The sequence below is a fragment of the Octopus bimaculoides genome, chromosome 4, assembly GCF_046866305.1.
Source record: "Octopus bimaculoides isolate indiv1 chromosome 4, ASM4686630v1, whole genome shotgun sequence".
Taxonomy (NCBI): Eukaryota; Metazoa; Mollusca; class Cephalopoda; order Octopoda; family Octopodidae; genus Octopus; species Octopus bimaculoides.
This window is the reverse complement of record NC_142931.1, coordinates 138,824,121-138,843,966: the sequence shown is the minus strand read 5'-3', so window position 1 is coordinate 138,843,966 and position 19,846 is coordinate 138,824,121. Positions and strand designations below refer to the sequence as shown.

At 40.2% G+C, this 19,846-nt stretch overlaps 1 protein-coding gene across 1 annotated transcript in view; it reads right to left on the bottom strand.

Annotated features, from left to right (window-relative positions):
* Positions 1-341: 341 nt before the first annotated feature.
* LOC106868228 (kinetochore-associated protein 1) overlaps positions 342-19,846 on the bottom strand; it is a 67,630-nt gene continuing 48,125 nt past the window's right edge. Inside the window, exons 45-61 of the mRNA XM_089351555.1 lie at positions 19,503-19,598; positions 18,898-18,985; positions 17,982-18,040; positions 17,539-17,773; positions 16,235-16,305; positions 15,068-15,272; positions 14,384-14,499; positions 13,302-13,378; positions 11,717-11,786; positions 10,148-10,266; positions 8,910-9,045; positions 7,972-8,076; positions 6,129-6,240; positions 5,165-5,225; positions 4,059-4,182; positions 3,633-3,719; positions 342-3,103 (exon numbers count right to left, since the gene is read on the bottom strand). Coding sequence (XP_089207681.1) covers positions 2,969-3,103; positions 3,633-3,719; positions 4,059-4,182; positions 5,165-5,225; positions 6,129-6,240; positions 7,972-8,076; positions 8,910-9,045; positions 10,148-10,266; positions 11,717-11,786; positions 13,302-13,378; positions 14,384-14,499; positions 15,068-15,272; positions 16,235-16,305; positions 17,539-17,773; positions 17,982-18,040; positions 18,898-18,985; positions 19,503-19,598 — 1,896 coding nt within the window. The 3' untranslated portion in view covers positions 342-2,968. The remainder of the gene's footprint in view (positions 3,104-3,632; positions 3,720-4,058; positions 4,183-5,164; positions 5,226-6,128; positions 6,241-7,971; positions 8,077-8,909; positions 9,046-10,147; positions 10,267-11,716; positions 11,787-13,301; positions 13,379-14,383; positions 14,500-15,067; positions 15,273-16,234; positions 16,306-17,538; positions 17,774-17,981; positions 18,041-18,897; positions 18,986-19,502; positions 19,599-19,846) is intronic.

Below are 19,846 nucleotides of genomic sequence, written 5' to 3'. Positions count from 1 at the left end.
ATTGGAGCCTGGTGCAGCCCCCTGGCTTACTAGTTCCCAGTCAAACCGTCCAACCCATGCCAGCATGGAAAGCAGACATTAAACGATGATGATGATGATGTATGTATGGTGATGCAAACAGGAAAAACAGAACTCAGAAATAGTATATGAATATTTTTATTAATATTTAACAGAAGCAACAGAGTGCCAACACACAAAACTATCGACCTCCTTGAATCACTGTTGTTTCTCCTAAATATTAATATGCACCCAGCTCCACACACACACACACACAAAGGGATGAAAATGCAGAGTAAAATGAAATCAATTGTAATACTTTTAAATAAATTAAAAGACAAATAACAGATTCTATATTTTATTTAGATATATTAAATATTTTTACATTACTTTCCAACCAGTTTTCACTCTGACAGTTCTTCAAAGGAAAATAAGAAGTAGGTTTTTTTAAGCAATTCAGCCCAAGGGAGACTGACAAGCAGATACAGAAGCAAGAATCAGTTTTGACAGGCAGATATAGTAATGAGAATATAAAGAAAGGGGGGAAAAAATGTCATACATACATATACACATGCTTATGCACACATAAGTGAAATAATATTACCTCAGAAAATGGAATTTCTGATGTTTCAAAGAAATTCTTCAGGGTTGAGATGATAAGAAAAAGGGAAAGGAAAGATAAGGGATTTATATTCTCTCTATTGGAATAATTGACAAGGGATACAAAACAAATATGAGGGCACATACTTCTCTCAGCCCTTTTCCCCTCCCTTCCTTGACATCACAGCCCTGAAGATGAACCATTTGGAATTCTTCTAACTATGGCAATATTATGTTATTCTTTCATGGATGCAAGCTGGCAGAATCCAACTGTGGGACATATTGGACAAGTGTCGTCTTTTATAGCCCTGGGCTGACCAATGCCATGTGAGCGAATTTTATAGATGAAAACTGTGTGAAAGCCTTTTGTAGTGTGTTGCGTGTGTATGTATGTTTATATATATATACACATGCATACACACGTGTGTGCCTCACTCCACTGCCATGTGAGAACTGGTGTTGGTTTGTTTATGCTCCCCCTAACTGAGCAGTTCAACGTAAGAAACTGACAGAATGAATAAATACAATGTTAAAAACAAACAAAGAAGTACAATAGGCAATTGATCTATTTGACCAAAGCCTTTCAAGATGGTACTCCAGCATGGCCGTAGTCTAGTGAGTGACACAGGGATAAGATAATTAGTTTATCAGTTAAAGTAATATAAATGTTGTGTGTATAATAGAGTGAGTCTAATTTCAGTCCATAGTTAAGTTACATGTAGGAACCATAACACATTATAATATATTATATAGAATATACTTCATTAAAAACAAGCTATATATATATTAGGTTGAGTAAAAAGTCAGCAATGTTTTGAACCATGAAGAATTTGTACCGGATATTTGAATTGTTTTAAAACATTTCTTTGCAATTGTCTGATAACACAGACATAGACTTGCTCAAATACATCAGTAAATTAACTTTGATATTTTTTTCACCGTTGTTACATCTGAAATGGAACTGTCAATGTGTGATATTCGAGCAATTTTGCTATTCAACTTCAAAAAAGGACGTAAATCGGCTGAAACTGCTCGCGATATCAATGAAACGTATCGTGAGGAAATGACCAGTGAGTGGTCAGCTGAAAAATGGTTTAAATGATTCCGCAGGGGAGACCTGAGCCTTGAAGACCGTGAGCATAGTGGACGCCCGTCTGTCTTTGATGACAGTTAATTAAAGACTGTCATTGAGAAAGATCAACGTAAAGCCGCCCGAGAACTGGCAAAAGAACTTCAAGTTAGCCAGAAAATTGCCTGCAACCATTTGCATGTGATTGGAAAAATCAAAAAAGCTTGACAAATGAGTACCACATAATTTGAATGAAAATCAGAAAATGTACAGATACAGTTGCTTGTCGTTACTTCTCTGTCACTAGACTGATCCATTTCTTGACTGTATTGTAACTTGCAACGGAAAGTGGATTCTGTACAATAATAAAAAATTTTCTTCGCAGTGGTTGGACCAAAATGAAGCACCGAAAACCTTCCCTAAACCCAAGCTCTTCAAAAAGAAGGTTATGGTGACTGTTTGGTGGTGTACTGCTGGATTCATCCACTATAAAACCTGGAAAAACCACTACTGCAGAAACATATTGCCATGGAATTGCCAAAATGAATGAAAAACTGCTACTCCTCCATCCCAGACTGGCCAAACAGAAAAGGGCCAATCATTCTTCAGGACAATGATCAACCACACGTTTCACTAATGGCGCTCCAGAAGTTTAGGGAACTTGGCTATGAAGTTCTCCTCCACCCAGCTTATTAGCTTACTCCCTAGACCTTTCTCCTACTGACTACCACTTTTTCAAGCACCTTGATGGTTTCCTGCGAGAGAAGGAATTCAAAAATCAAACTGATGCTGAAAGTGCATTCCAGAACTCCAGATTTTTATGTTACCGGAATAAACAAACTTGTAACTCGTTGGCAAAAATGTGTCGATTGTAATGGTACTTACTTAGATGAATAAAATTTCCATATTGTTGAAATATATTGTGAAGAATTTCATGTTTCAAAACGTTGCTTACTTTTTACTCAGCCTGATATATATATATATATATACATACACACACACACACATATTCATACATACACATGTGTGTGTGTGCGTGCCTCAGTCCACTGCCACCTGAGAATTGGTGTTGGTTAGTTTATGTTCCTCCAACTGAGCAGTTCAACAAAAGATACTGACATATATACACATATATACAAACACACACACCTACCAGATATTTTTGGCTCAAATTTGATCCAATTTCATTAACTTGTTCTTATATGAAATACATTACACATGCACGAACACACTTGTTCTAGCAAAACATACAAACACTTGTTGAAAGACGAGAGACAAGACAAACTTCACTCAAGAAAGCCTTCAATAACTTATGCCATTCTGCAGACAGTTCTGATTCTGTTGGACGTATTCACAATATGCATCTTTGTAAGGAGACTTCTCCACAATGTGACTCAAGTTTTCTTCCATTATTAACTGGAAAATTAACACCATGACCTAGAAGTAATATAAAATGAAAGGTAAACAGATAATTAATAGCAACAGAAGCAGTATTAATAGTAAAAAGTATTGATCTTGTGCTGGCTGCCAATGCCAGTACCGCCTGACTGGCACTCGTGTCGGTGGCACGTAAAAAGCACCATTCAAGCATGACCGATGTCAGTGCTGCCTGACTAGTACCCGTGCCGGTGGAATGTAAAAAGTACCATTCGAGCGTGATCGATGCCAGTGTCGCCTGACTGGCACCCATGCCGGCAGCACGTGAAAAACATCATTTGAATGTGGTCGATGCCAGTACTGCCAAACTGGTACCTCTGCTGGTGGCATGTGAAAAGCATCATTCTAGTATGGTCAATGCCAGTGCCGCCTGACTGGCACCCATGTAGGTAGCATGTAAAAAGCACCATTCGAGTTTGGTCAAACGACAACGATGATAATGAGGTTGTTTTAGAACACGAAATACTGCATGATTTACCTTGAGAAGGAATGTTAGACAAACTGAACAGACTGAGAAACATTTACTGACCTCATAAGATACAGCAGAAGCAATACATTTGGTTCTTGTTAATAGGAAAGAATTGAACAGCTTCTCGGCACCAATAGAAAGAATGCTCTGGAGAAAAAAAAAAAAAAATAATTCTTAGAAGTAATCTTTGGAAAAGAGAGAGAGAAATATTATAAAACAATGTTACCATCATTTAACATCAATGTTCCATGTTGGCATGAGCTGGACAGTTTGACAGTGTCCGATGCATCTACAGACTGAGATGTGCTCCTTGTCAGCTTTGGAATGGTTTCTATGCTTGGGTGCCCTTCCTAATGCCAACCACTTTACAGCATTTACTGGATGCTTCTCCAAAGCACCAGCACTAGGGAGGTCATCAAGTAGTTTGCCTCTGCATGGCCACAGTCCAATGACTGAAACAAGTAAAAGATAAAAAGCTCAAAATACCTGAAGTAATTTGTTGTTAACGACAGCGGACATGAGGAGGCAAGAAATGGCACAGACAGGAAGCTCCAAATGGTGGAAGTGTTTGGCAAGTAGATCAAGGTCCAGAGACAGGACATCAGGACATCTGGAAAAAAGGGGAAAAACAAAATATCATAAGAACAACATAAAGCAAATAAAAACAAAAACAAAGAAGCAAAGTTGTGTCTTTTATGTTTTTAGTCAGGAGGGAAGCAGTCACTCACAATGACCTTTTAAAGGGGTCATTGGAAAGGAAGGAAGGAATCTTCAAACTGGACCCTTGGTCTAAATGCTTGAAACAGGGTGGATGCCACCAGAGGTAATCAAGTCGTGATATTGATCTGGGTGATTGATTGAGTCATCAACTGGCAGGATTTGAACTTACAAATGCAAGTATGCTTCCAAACCACATGGTCTCAGGTTCAGTCCCAACTGCACAGCACCTTGTGTAAGTGCATTCTACAATAACCATGTGCCAACCGATGCCTTGGGAGTGAATCTGGTAGATGAAAACTGTAAGAAGCTTGTCGTGTATGTAAAGCCTTGTCTTGACCATTACGTGATGGTTGTAACAGAACAGGGTCATCATACAAATGATAATGTCCATTTCCAGTTGTCCTTGAAAAAAACATGCCTGGCCAGTGGGAAATATCATCTTGTTTGGAAACAGAGGAGGCTTGGCACCAGGAAGAGCATCCAGCCATAGAAAATCTGTCTCAACAAATTCCACTTGATCCATGAAAGCATGGGAAAGAGGATGTTAAATGATGATAATGATGAGGAATGCAAAATCTGGAACAAATACCACAAGGTATTCAGCCCAATATTCTTATGGATCTGCCAATCCATCACCATGGGTGGGCACGTCTTTTAATTTTATTTTCTATATCAAATCTGATGGCATGAGAGGTGAAGGTGACTGTGGCAGAATTTGAACTCAGAGAGCAGAGTGTTGGATCATACACTACAAGGTATTCTACTTGATGTACTAAGTGCCAACTAATATATCTTATTTACTGCAATAAGGAAAAAGAAAGTAGTTGTCTTGATCAGAAATAAATTAAAAAAATTGCTGAGAACCCACAAACCTTTGAATTAGGTTGAAAGCATGTAGGCATTCATCTCGTTCCTCATCTGTATTAACAGAAGCTGGAAATAATAATAATAATAATGCTTTATTTACCATTAAGGGTTTACAAAAACGTTGGGAGTGGTACTGGACAAGACAAAATGGGGTTACATAAAGAAGTGTGTAAAAAGTAGAAAAAGTGATAATATAAATTCTAACAATGCATAATTCCCCAAAAGATGGAGACTTCCAAGGGCTGTTTCTGGACTGCTATATTTAGCATGCTGGTACTGCTTGTTAGTAGCCTTAATTATTAATTGATAATTTATACCATTATAGGTTTTTTATGCTTGCTAATCCACTGATATTATTATAAACAATAATATTCTCATATATATATATATATACATATATATGACAAGCTTCTTTCAGTTTCTGCCAACCAAATCCACTCACAAGGCTTTGGGCAGCCTGAGGCTATATTAGAAGACACTCGCCCAAGGTGCCACGCAGCTGGACCGAACCCAGAACCACCTGGTTGGGAAGCAAGCTTCTTAACACACAGTCACTCCTGGTAATTTCTTGTTCATGTGCCGAAACAAAATTAGGAAATGAAAGCAATGATTGTTTCTTGTGAACACACCAGTGGCACATAAAAAGCACCATTCGAGCGTGATTGATGCCAGTGCCACCTGACTGGCACCTGTGCCGGGTGCATGTAAAAAGCACCATTCGAGCGTGATCAATGCCAGTGCCACCTGTGCCATTTGCACGTAAAAAGCACCCACTACACTCTTGGAGTGGTTGCTGTTAGGAAGGACATCTAGTTGCAGAAACCTTGTAAGATCAGATTGGAGCCTGGTGCAGCCTTCTGGCTTGCCAGTCCTCAGTCAAACCGTCCAACCCATGCCAGGATGGAAAGCAGACGTTAAACGATGACAATGATGCAGAAATGTGGAAAGAAGAATAAAAACAAAACTTACATTTATTCAAAATGGAAACAATGATGGTTTGCCAGGCTGAAGGCAACGATGGTAACACATCAAGTGATGGGATCTCAATAATGTGTAGGAGAATATGTTCAAGTTCTTTCATCTGCAAAACAAAAACAAAAACAGAAATGAGACGAAGAGTACGCCTCTACGTGGTTGCTTGGTCTGATTGAAATGGTTGCCAATATCTCCCTCATGATGCCTATATTAGATCAGTTTTTTCCATATCACAGGGCCCAGGGTATGGGGAAGCTGCAGATGAATTTTCATCGTCATCATTTAATGTACAGTGTCATGTACAAAGCACCTGTGCTGGTTTCTCATAACAAGGACCCACAGATGCCACATATAAAGCACCCATGCAGGTACCACATAAAATGTACATGTGCTGGTACCAAGTACAAAGCAGCCATGCTGGTGCCACTTATAAAGTACTGGTGTTGGTGCCATGTGAAAAGCACCCAGTACACTTTAAAGTGGTTGGCACCAGGAAGAGCATCCAGCTGTGGAAACCATACCAAAAGCAGACAATTGGAGTCTGACGCAGCTCTCTGACAGGCCAGCTCCTGTCAAACCATTCAACCCATGCCAGCATGGAAAACAAGTTAAATGATGATGACGATGATAATGATGATTTTCCATGTTGAGGCAAATATTTTTATGGCTGGCTGCCCCTTCTCTTGCAGACCCTCACTTGTTGCCAGGCAACGTAAGATTTTCACATGGCCTGACACTGCAAATGAATAACCTTCCTTGGAAGAGGAGGAGGAGGATTCTTATTTACAATCATCATATGATGTCCAGACCAAGGTAGATACAAACATACAATGGGATTCTTTCAGTTTCCACCTCACAAAGCTTTGGTTGGCCTGGGTTGGATGGTTTAACTGAAAACTGGTAAGCCGGGGGCCTGTACCACGTTTCAATCTGATTTGGCAACGTTTCTACAGCTAAATGCCCTTCCTAACACCAACCACTCCGAGAGTATAGTGGGTGGTTTTTACATGTCACTGGTACGGTATATCGCCAAGGGTCTTTGTCGCCTGTCACTGCCTCCATGGGGCCCAACACTTGAACATGTCGTATTTAAAAAATTGGCTTCAAATTTTGGCACAGTACCAGTAACTTTGAGGAAGGGGTAACTCAATTACAACGCCCCCGAGTAATCAACTGGAGTTTATTTTATTGACCCTGAAAGAACGAAAGGCTAAGTTGAACTCAGAATGTGAAGACGGATGAAATGGCACTAAGCATTTTACCTGGTGTGCTAATGGTTCAGTTAGCATGTTGTTAAGGTGCTTTTAAACTTGGCAAAGAATTATAGGAATGCAAGCTATTTTGGTTTTCTTGTTAATGTAGGGGTTGGGGAGAAGGCAGTGTGGTAAGATGGTTGCTTTCTGACCATCTGGTTTCAGGTTCAGTCCTACTGCATGACATCTTGGGCAAGTATCTCCTGCTTTAACCTTTGGTCAACCAAAGCCTTGTGAGTGGATGTGGTAGATGGAAACTGAAAGAAGCCTGTCACATACGTGTGTGTGAGTTTGTATGTACATATATATATATATATATATATATATATGGGAGAATATACAAAAAATAACAACAGACGAGGACAGGTGGTGTAAATAACAAAAGTATATATATATATATATATATAGACGTACGTATGTATGCATGTGTGTGTGCACCCATGACCTGATATATGATGATTGTAAATGAGCATCATTGTCATATAAGCATTTCCGTGAGAGAGAGAGAGAGAGAGAGGGAGAGAGGGAGAGAGAGAGAGAGGGAGAGAGAGAGAGAGAGAGGAGATATGAAGACTGGTACTTACCATATTTAGATTCTTCATTTTGGCAAGAACAGCTTCCCACATAGTAAAGCTGTAGATCTTGTAATCAAAGCACAAGGAACTAACTATAATAGCTGCTTCTTGAGCCTGTAAAAATAATGTTATAATATTCTTTGGTCAGACATAAAGGTAAATTATGTTACATAGGGTTATGTTTGACAATTGAACTAGTAATTTTTTCTTTTACTAGTTTCAGTCATTGGATTGCAGCCATGCTGGAGCACCACCTTGAAGGGTTACAGTCAAAAAAATTGACCCCGGGACTTTATATATAAATATATATGATGGGCTTCTTTAAGTTTCCATCTATCAAATCCACTCCTAAGGCTTTGGTTAGCCTGAAGCTATAGGAGAAAGCAGGTACAGTTATGTAACTGTGAGGACTGTAAAAGCTTAACCTTGAGTTAATATTAGGAAGAATTCGAAAGCTCTGTACAATATGTTCACTGTGAAAAGAGATTGGCGTAGGAGTGGCTGTGTGGTAAGTAGCTTGCTTATCAACCACATGGTTCCGGTTTCAGTCCCACTGTGTGGCAGCTTGGGCAAGTGTCTTCTACTATAGCCTCGGGCCGACCAAAGCCTTGTGAGTGGATTTGGTAGACGGAAACTGAAAGAAGTCCGTAATATATATATATATATATATATATATATACACACACACACAAATGTGTGTGTTTGGTCCCCCTGCTAACATCGCTTGACAATCGATGCCAGTGTGTTTACGTCCCCATAACTTAGTGGTTCGGCAAAAAAGGCCGATAGAATTAGTAGTAGACTTACAAAGAATAAGGCTTGGGGGTCAATTTGCTCGACAAAAGGCAGTGCTCCAGCATGGCCCCAGTCAAATGACTGAAACAAGTAAAAGAATAAATGACTCGTTTAGTCTTATCAAATTTAATTATTCTTTGAAATGATTTTACCATTTTGCCATTACTGTGATTCTTCCAAATGCTTTTAGCAAGTTTTTCTTTGTTGCAGTCTTCAAAACTCTTGGCAGTCATGGCAATATTCAATTTCTCCAGGTTGACAATGTACAGCTGATTCTGAATTAATCTCCTGTTGGAAAGGAAAACTTTTGAAGATTAGTGGATTAATTTAATGCAAACCTTATTGATAAACGAAAGAATAAACCAACAAAAGTGACATAATTAAGCACAGGTGTGGCTGAGAGATAAATAGCTTATTTCCCAACCACATTCCTTTCTAATCTAGGAAGAAGGCCTGAAATTTTTGGGGAGGGGGCTAGTGAATTAGATCAACCCCAATATGTAACTGGTACTTAATTTATCGAGCCTGAAAGGATGAAAGGTTAAGTTGACCTTGGCGGAATTTGAACTCAGAACATAAAGACAGACGAAATACCACTAAGCATTTTGCCTGGTGTGCTAACGTTTGTTATTTCTTTATTGCCCACAAGGGGCTAAACAAGGACAGACAAAGGGATTAAGTCGATTACATCGACCCCCAGTGCATAACTGGTACTTAATTTATCGACCCCGAAGGGATGAAAGGCAAAGTCGACCTCTGCAGAATTTGAACTCAGAACGTAGCGGCAGACGAAATACCGCTAAGCATTACGCCCGGCGTGCTAACGTTTCTGCCAGCGCGCCGCCTTGTATCAACCATATTGTACCAGGCTCGATCTCACTACGTGGCACCTTTGGCAAGTGTCTTCTACTCTAGCCTTGGGCTGATCAAAGCCTTGTGAGTGGATTTAGTAAACAGAAACTGAAAAATGGGAGACAAACTGCTTGGAAGCAGATGAGGTTTGGCAACAGGAAGAGCATCCAGTCATATAAAATATGCTTCAATAAACTCTGCCCAACTCATGCAAGCATGAAAAAGCAGTTGTTAAATTACGAAGATTGTCCTAAGATACGACAAAGGCAGCTGTCCATATAACTTTAGCCAAAACTTCATGTAACACCACAAAATCTACCAACAGGATGAAAGCAGAGTACAAGTGTTTTGAGCGATGAGTGGAAAGCTTTGCTGCTCTGCGGCAGTGGCACCCTGCTTCACATTTCTCAGCCCCAACATCATTCTCTCACATCTATGAGGTTCATTATTCTAGTATTCCATTTTAGTTTCTTTCCATATTATGGAAACACAGAAAGAGCATAATTACTCTGTAATTATGAATTGTAATAGCACAAACCTGATCTCCTCGAGGGTCATGGAAGTGATTTTGGTAATTTCTTCTATCGATGCCATGTCAAACATACAGAGGAGGGCCTGAAGTTGGCACACACTTGTCATCGATACTGAGTTTTTCAGCTACACAGGAAAAAAAAAAAAAGCAAAATAATAATAATAATAAAAAAAAACAACAGCAGCAAATTAATTAACAGAGTCATTTCAAAGATCTAATATAATTTCGCATAACTTTTTCTAATTTCAGCACAAGGTCAGCAATGTTGAGATTGGAAGAAAGTCAATTACATCGACCCTAGTATTTGATTGGTACTTTATTTTATTGATCCCCTGAAAAAAAGATGAAAGGCAAAGTTGACCATAGCAGGATTTGAACTCAGAGTACAGAGAGACAAAGGAAATATCAGGATGTATTTTATTGACTCTCTAATGATTCTGCTAATTCGGTCTCTGATAACATTGCCAATGAAATATATTTATAACAACAATTTTACATTGGAAACGGTGGGAGCGTTTTGTTATTTGGGAGATAGGATGGACGTAAGAGGAGGATGTGAAGCAGCTGTGACAGCAAGAGCGAGACTGGGCTGGGTGACGTTCTAGGAACGTGGAGCATAATTATATGGCAAAAGGTCCCCTTGAAGATGAAAGGAAGGGATTATCGGAGTTGTGTGAGATCTGCAATGCTGTATGAGAGTGAGACATTGGTGTCTGAGGGAAAGTGAAATGGCAATTTTGAGAAGGACCGAGAGAGCAATGGTGTGGTGTGAAACTATTGGATGAAAGAAGGGCTGAAGACTTGATGGAGATGCTGGGGTTGGAGGAAATGATGGAACAGCTGGCAAGGGTGAATGGAGTGTGGTGGTATGGACATGTGTTGAGGAGAGCGCTTGAGTTTAAAGTGAATGAACTGCAAAAAACGAGGTTGACCAAAGAAAACATGGAGGGGACAGGTGGAAAAGGAGATTGGGAAGGTTGGCTTGAGGAGGGAGGATGCCCAAAACTGGACGAGATGGCAAGATGGTGTGAGAGCAGTTGTAAGGTAAATCCGGCCACTCCCATTAACGGGGACAAACCCGGATATAAAATATTGGAATTCAAAGTGATGAGATGGCAGAAGCATTAGCACACTTTGCAAAATGCTTAGCAGCATTTCGTTGGTTTTCATATTCCGAGTTTGACTAGGTCCCTCTCCTCAAATTGCTAGCCTTGTGTCAAAATTTGAGACCAACGATTTTAAATTGTTTAAACCAAATCAAAATGAAATATATTAGCATCAGCCTATGAGAGGAGTCAGTAGCTCCTAATAATAATAACTGACTGGGACCATGATGATCCATCTAACCCATGCTAACATGGAAAGTGGACATAAAAGGATAAGGGGATAAAAAGATAAATATCATCTTCCCTTCATGATTAGAGAGTGGTCAATCACAGATTTTTTTTGCTTAACCGCTGTGATGATGTGAACTTGGCAAAGTGAGCTCAAGAGCTAACAATGTCACTGTTTCTTTGAGCAGTGAATTGTACCAACTGTTGTGGTACCTACTTGACAGAATTGAACAAAACTTACCGTTCCAGAGTAACCAAGTAGGAAGGCTATATTGTGCTTTATGTCTCCACTCCTGAGGACGTAGGCAACACTAGTTGAAAAATACACAAAAAAAGTAAAGAAAACCTTAGTATATAACATATACAGAAGAACCTCAATGTATAAAACATACATACTTACTGGTCCTTGAGGCAACATTCACCCCGAGAGGGGTGAGCTGGCTCTGACCAACGAGTGCACTGAGTTTCAGTGGGAATACAAGTTCACATGTGGTGCCTGGTCACATGCATACACACTTTGGGGATGGTGTGGTCCATAGCAGCTCATCTTTCCCTCGATTGTCGACTGCCATAGAGGATTCGCTGACCAACTTGCACCCGATTATCGGAGCAGACCAGGCAAGTGCCGTCAGTAATGACTCAGGATAGGCAGTTGGTGAGTTTGTGCAATAAAACACATAAAGACTAAGCAAAGCACAGGCACGCAACTGAATTGAAGGCAGATTTACTTCTGCCTTTATAACACATAAAGAAAACGTTGTTGTAGGAATGAACGCAGCAGGTGTACTACAGCAGTACTGTGTGTAGCTTTAATACTGAGACTGCAAAGCAGGAGCGAATTATGCCTACCTAATCTACAAAAATATAAAATATTTTGCATTTTATGCATAGTAATCAGAGTAACCTTCATAATTTTATTGAATTAGGTGCATATTTTGCCATAAAAGGAAAATGTTGCTATCGATCTATTTTATTCAAGGTAGGCACTGCCTACCTTGCCTACCTAGGTGGTACGTCCCTAGAGCAGACATAGTCTGGGTTTGAAGTGGGTTCCAGAAACATGCTTTAACACAAGTTAAGGGGTGCCTTACTCCCAGTGGTCTTCCAGCATGCCGAACACCAACCCAGAATTACTGAGGGCTTGTACTATTGCAAGATAGTTGTTGAACCTACATTGGGTTCATCCATCCTTTTAACATGTCTTGGCTTTTAGTTCTGCTGGGTTTGTAGCAACCCTCCTTCACCAAGCAAGCCAAGTGTGGGGTGTCAGTTTAGTTGCTAACGACCTGACCATGCAACAGATTGTACAGGGTTCCATGTTACCAGTAGAACCCATGAGAGACTTCACAAGAAGGGAACTGATCTGTTGAATACAATATTGGACCATTACCTCATCGAATTAAAATTCCATGTTATGGCAGGTAGTTTGTCATGTATTTTGGACACATGTCCAAAATACATGACAAATAGTGAATAGTGAAGGAGTGGGGGGGGGGGCGCTGAACGCAGAGGGGGTAGGAGACATTTTGGCAGTACTTATTTGACATCGGGCATTTCAACATTTCTCTCATTCTTTCCTTTCTACCTTCTCTCTCAGGGAAACAACCCATGAAAGAGAATAAAAATGGGAGCCTTAAAAATAGCTGGGGTCAGGATATTAATGCAGTGCTGAAAAAACGAGAATCCAACTAGGGGCGGAGAAAAAAAACAAACAAAAAGCTCAGGATTGTGAACAGTGGAGAGAAATTGTTGAAGGCCAACGCTCCACACAGAGTGAAGGGCTTAAGTAAGTAATATTAAGTAGAGAGAACAAATGAAATAATTACCGTTTAAAATTGTCACCGTCTAGTTGTTTGTTGTCATGTTCCAGGAGATGTATGTTACCAAAACCAAGTGTCATTGTCTGAAAAGATGGAACACATAACATCATCATTTAATGTCCGTCCTCAATGTTAGCATGGGTGGGATGGTTTCACAAGAGTCAGCCAGGCAGAAGCCTGCACCAGACTTCTGTGACTGTTTTGGCAGGATTTTTACAGCTGGATGCCCTTCCTAACACCAACCACTCAGCAGAGTGGACTTAGTGCTTTTTACATGGCACAAGCACTGAAAGGGTCACCAAGTACTTGCAAGACAAAAAGAAAAAAGGTTCCAAGAGGGGAGAGGGCATTGGAGGAGGTGATCTTGTGTCGGATGATGAAAGGTTATAAGTGAGACGGAGAGACAGAAACTGGTGTCTTGCTGTAGAGGAAGTACATGGTTACCTGGCCGGGGGGGGGGGGGGAGAAAGAGAGGGAGTAAAAGACACTCGCCCAAGGTGCCATGCAGTGGGACAGAGCCCAAGACCATGTAAGTGAAAAGCAAACTTCTTACCACACAGCCATGCTTGTAACGATACATCATCATCATCGTTTAACGTCTGCTTTCCATGCTAGCATGGATTGGATGATTTGACTGAGGACTGGCAAGCCAGAAGGCTGCACCAGGCTCCAATCTGATTTGGCAGAGTTTCTACAGCTGGATGCCCTTCCTAACGCCAACCACACCAAGAGTGTAGTGGGTGCTTTTACATGCCACTGACACGAAGGCCAGTCAGGCAGTACTGGCAACGGCCACGCTCAAAATGGTGTATTTTACGTGCCACCTGCACAGGAGCCAGTCCAGCGGCACTGGCAACGACCTCGCTCGAATGTTTTCTAACGTGCCAGGAAGGCGATGCTGGGCACGGGTGCCATCACGATTTCGCTTTCGCTTGCCCCAACAGGTCTTCGCAAGCCGAGTTCCGTGTCCAATGAAGGAGACGACGTTGGTGGGAGGATAATGAGAATAAGGTGTAAATATATGTAAATGTGGTGTAGAAGGATTTTCAGAGAAGCGGTCAGACAAATGATAAACATGTAATAATTACCATATCAACATCTTCGGTCTTGTTAGTTTCTAACCATTCACAGACTAAACTGACCTTCAGATCTTCAATGGTCAACTGGTGGATGGATGCTATCTGTTCTGCCATGCTGTTGATATCTAGCAACAGAAAGAAAATAGACAAAAAAACATTAATTGCTGGCAATTAGGGTTGAAAGTGAGTGTGTGTGATGGAGAGGTATAGAAGAATACCTCCTCATCATTTACAGTTAATCCCTCGACTATCGCAGGTGTTACCTCCCAAAACCCCCCTGCGATAGGTGAAAATCTGTGAAGTAGAAACAGGACTGTAATGTATATTTTCATTATTATGATATGGCGAGGGATTACTGTATACGTATATATATATATATATATATATATATATAATAATAATATTAGGGATAAAAATCCAAATTTACAGGTAAAAACTCAATTAAATTCAACTTATTAAAAATGAAAATTAAATTAAGTTTCACGGTATAAAATATATATATATAGTTTTAGGGAAGAGAATCGTTACGGACCCGGATTTTCCAGGGCCGCTGAGAGCGCACCGGACGCATGGGTAGGATGGTTGACAGGAGCTGGCCAGGTAGAAAAACTATCTGGATGCCCTTCCAAATGCCAACCATGTTACAGTGGGGACTGGATACCTTTAACACAGAGAGTAGAAGGTTTTACCTACCAGGACGCAGATGCTCAGGTAAAGTAGAATCCAAAACCGATGGATGCTGATAGAGTTCAGTTATCAACTTCTCAGGTTCACAGCACAAATTAAGTAATTCAGGGGTGGCCAGTTTGTAGAGGAACAACACTTGTTCAGTGGCTAATCTCTCATACAGACTCTTAAATTTGAAGTAAGCAGTTTTGGCCTTCTTGTAATTTGAGGGCTAAAAGAAAAAGAAAAAGAAAAACACATGATTACATTAATTTAACCCTTTAATTATCCAAATTTCTATTAAAATGCACCACTTTGGTTTCAATTAATTTTGAAAATAATGAAGTTGATAAAATAATTTTGTCATAGGCATAGGAGTGGCTGTGTGGTAAGTAGATTGCTTACCAACCACATGGTTCCGGGTTCAGTCCCACTGCGTGGCACCTTGGGCAAGTATCTTCTACTATAGCCTCGGGCTGACCAAAGCCTTGTGAGTGGATTTGGTAGACGGAAACTGAAAGAAGCCCGTCGTATATATATATATGTATATATGTGCGTGTTTGTGTGTGTGTGTATGTTTGTGTGCCCATGTTTATCCCCCCAACATCGCTTGACAACCGATGCTGGTGTGTTTACGTCCCCATAACTTAGCAGTTCGGCGAAAGAGACCGACAGAATAAGTACTAGGCTTACAAAGAATAAGTCCTGCGGTCAATTTGTTTGACTAAAAGGCAGTGCTCCAGCATGGCCACAGTCAAATGATTGAAACAAGTAAAAGAGTAAAGAGTATAATTAATCTGGGGTCTGGAACCCTTTAGCATTCAGATTACCCTGTCAAATGTAATGCGCATTTATTCACACTGTTTTCAATTATTCATACATTATTTTGTAGCTTTGAGATTTTGGTGAGGTAGCTTAATTTTTAGAATGGTATTGTAGGGTTGATGTGAAAAGCCAGATCTGGCCAGTTTAAATGCTAAAGGATTAAGTCACTTTAAAACAATATGTTTGTATCACAACCAGGGTTGGCCTTAGGCAGGTTGGTATTAAACGAGTTAACACGCATGGGAGAACTCAATAGCCACTGTTGCTACCGCCACACCAGATCAGCAAATAGAATCCTAATTACCTTGGAATACAACTTATGGAGCTAAGAAAGTTAAGAAATAAAGAGTGAATAATGAAGAACCTTACCTCTTTTTCTGCCTGAAGCCATTCATCCGTAAAAGAAACACAGAACTTGAGAGATAATACTTTCTCAGCTCCTGGAAAAATGGATGTACAAAAATCATTAACATTTTAGTATTTAGATTATGTGCACACTTGAAATTCTGTTAGTAAGTGTTTAAACACCAATGATTAATAACAATAATGTATCTTGTCCGTCTGGGACTCCTGCATCTCAGTCTGTATTTGCTCTCATCGTTTAACGTCCGCTTTCCATGCTAGCATGGGTTGGACGATTTGACTGAGGACTGGTGAAACCAGATGGCAACACCGGGCTCCAATCTGATTTGGCAGAGTTTCTACAGCTGGATGCCCTTCCTAACGCCAACCACTCAGAGAGTGTAGTGGGTGCTTTTACATGTCACCCGCACGAAGGCCAGTCAGGCGGTACTGGCAACGGCCACGCTCAAAATGGTGTATTTTATGTGCCACCCGCACAAGAGCCAGTCCAGGGGCACTGGCAACGATCTCTACATAGACATATTATACCTTTTTGGAATCAGGATGATCTCGGGACTGAAAATCTGTCTTTCATTTGGTTCTTCAACATCCAGTATTGGGATCAGGTCTGGATGAAGATTTGTTATATGCTAACAGTTGAAAATTCAAATTTTAAAGAAACTCCAACTCCCAAAATTTGCAAATTTACAAGCATTTCATTTAAACTGAATTTAAAGTAATACCACATTGGTAGGGTGATACCATATTGGTAAGGGACCAATAACTGCTTTATTATTATTGCTCTTGGGCTGCAGGAGCTTGCTTAAAAGTCTGCATGAAGTTTGGCTTTTAAGCTATTTTCCAATAAAATCTGGAATAAGTATTGGTGTTGTATGGTTTGACAAAGTTGTAATATTTTGACTAGAACTCTGAAGACATTTTATGTCTGTTTTCCATGCTGGATGGTTTGACAGGAGCTGGTGTGCCAGAGGACCATGCCGAGCCCCAGTCTGCTTCTAAAAGCTGGATGCCCTTCCTAATGCCAACACTTTACAAAGTGCACCAGGTTCTTTGCACGTGGTACTGGCATTGGTGAGGTCACCTAGTAACTTGCAAAACAAGACCCTTCAACAGAGAGGTGGGGAGGAGTACTATTGAGGGAGGTGGTTTACTGCCAGGTGATGATAGGGTAAAGTGTAACAGAGGAACAGAAATAGGGGACACACATAGTTACCCCAGTTGTGGGGAGAAAGAGATGGTGGTGAAGATGTATCTTGAAAACCAAAGATCTTTGATATTATAAGATATGAGGAGTGACCGATTCAACGTACCAATAGGCAGTTCTTTCATGATGTAGGTAGCCAGGGCTGAGGTGGATTCCAAGTCTTGAATTTTTGTAAGAATGTTTTTAACTGTGTCCATCATGTCTTTGTTTATTTCATCAGGACCCCATCGACATCGACTCTTCTCCTTGAGAGTATTGGCATTTTTGCTGTCCCCTAAAGATGACACATAAACCTTGATGGTATTTTGAAGGGCAACTGCATACAATTGGTCTGGGGAGAGCTGAAATGAGATGGAATCAAAGAAAATCAATCATTAACTTGTTACTAAATTTAAAGATCGAGACTATAGTAGAAGACACTTGCCCAAGGTGCCACACAGTGGGACTGAACCCGGAACCATGTGGTTGGTAAGCAAGCTACTTACCACAGAGCCACTCCTGTGCCTATTGGAAAAAAGCATTTCAGGGATAGATCAAAGGTGTAATTACCTTCAGGATGTTTGATAGAAGTAACCATTCGTCAACGTTATTGACATCGAGTTCTTTAGCTGTGAGAAAAGAGAAAAAAAAAAAATTGTTAAAAATTATTCCAACGATCAGAACAAAAATCTGCATAAAAAGTAGGAAAGAGAACAAAAAAAAGGAAACGTAACATGAAAAATGCATTTCTATGTACACATGTGTGCATGGATATGCACGTATGTCAGAATGAGATGATGGGGTGCAGCTATGTGGACAGCATGCCGGTTATGTCTTTATAGGCAGTGGTATGGCTGTGTCATTAAGAAGCTTGCTTGCCAACCATGTGATTTTGAGTTCAGCCCCACTCTGCAGCACCTAACATATCCCCAGGCTGACCAAAGCCTTGTGAGTGGATTTGGTAGATGGATGCTGAAAAGAAGTCTGTCATATGTTTGTGTGTGTGTGTGTGTGTGTGAGTGTGTTTGTCCTTCAGCACTGCTTGACAGCCAGTGATGGTTTGTTTATGTCCTTGTAACTTAGCAGCTTGGCAAAAACATACTGATAGGATAAATACCAGGCTTGAAAAAGAAAAAAAAAAAAAACGAACTGGGGTCAATTTACTCAACTAAACTTTCCAAGGCAGTGCCCCAGCATGACCACAGTCCCAAGACTAAAAAAACATTAAAAAGTTAAATATTCTTTTCTACTCTGGTAACAAGGCCCCAAATTTTGGGGGAAGGAGCCAGCTGATTAGATCGATCCCAATACGCAACTTGTACTTATTTTATTGACCCCGAAAGGATGAAAGGGCAAAGTCGATCTCGGCGGAATTTGAACTCAGAATGTAAAGACAGATGAAATATTGCAAAGCATTTCGCCCGGCATGCTAACGATTCTGCCAGCTCGTCACCTTAAGATTAAGAAATAAGTGAAAAGTACTTACAAATAATATGCCAAGGTTCACCAAACAGAGAGTGAAAGGCCAGTCTTGTTGCACTGATTGATGGTAAGCACTCAATAACATATTGTAGCTGTTGGATAGATATTGAAAAACATTAGAGAAGAACACTCAGGAGGAAGCAATGATGGGCTTTTTGAGTCAATGAGGAAGCGGAGAGAGAGAGAGAGAGAAAGAGAGAGAGAGAGAATGAGAGAGAGAGAGAGAGAGAGAGAGAGAGAAAGAGAAAGAGAGAGAGAGAGAGAGAGAGAAAGAGAGAGAGAGAGATGCACTAAGGAACATTGAACTATGTACTTTTTTCCTGCCTATTGTGTATTTGCATTTTCTCAAAAGCGAAATGAGTTTTTTTGAACATTCATTTCAGAGCTGGAGACCAAAAAAGATCATTAACTATCAATGTCATTAGAAGAAGGGAACCGAGATTTCAAGATGTTGGGTTTTACAGATAAGATGACAAAGGATAATTCTTTGTTATATATAAAGTAATTGAAAGAAACACAGAGCATCTAAAAATAAATAACGAAAGGGTTAAATGCTGAAAAGTTAAGATAAAAAGAATCAACATTAACGGCCTAAAAGAAAAGACTTACATTCTCCTGATTTCCTTCTGTGCAGAAATGCCGTTCATAGTCAGAAATGGGAGCTGTTCTCTTGTAATTTTTCAACCAGTCCAGCACTTTTTTACACTGAAATGAAAAAAAAAACGAAAAAAATATAAGAAAGATTTTTCTGGATTGCTGACAGAAGATGGTTAGATGGAAGCATCTTGCTTCAGTTATTACCCTGTGGCTATGCCTGGAATTTGCCTTTGGGTTTATGGTTGAACACATCATCCACCAGTATTCATATTTCCAAATCTGGTCTTCATAGGCGCAGGAGTGGCTGTGTGGTAAGTAGCTTGCTTACCAACCACATGGTTCTGGGTTCATTCCCA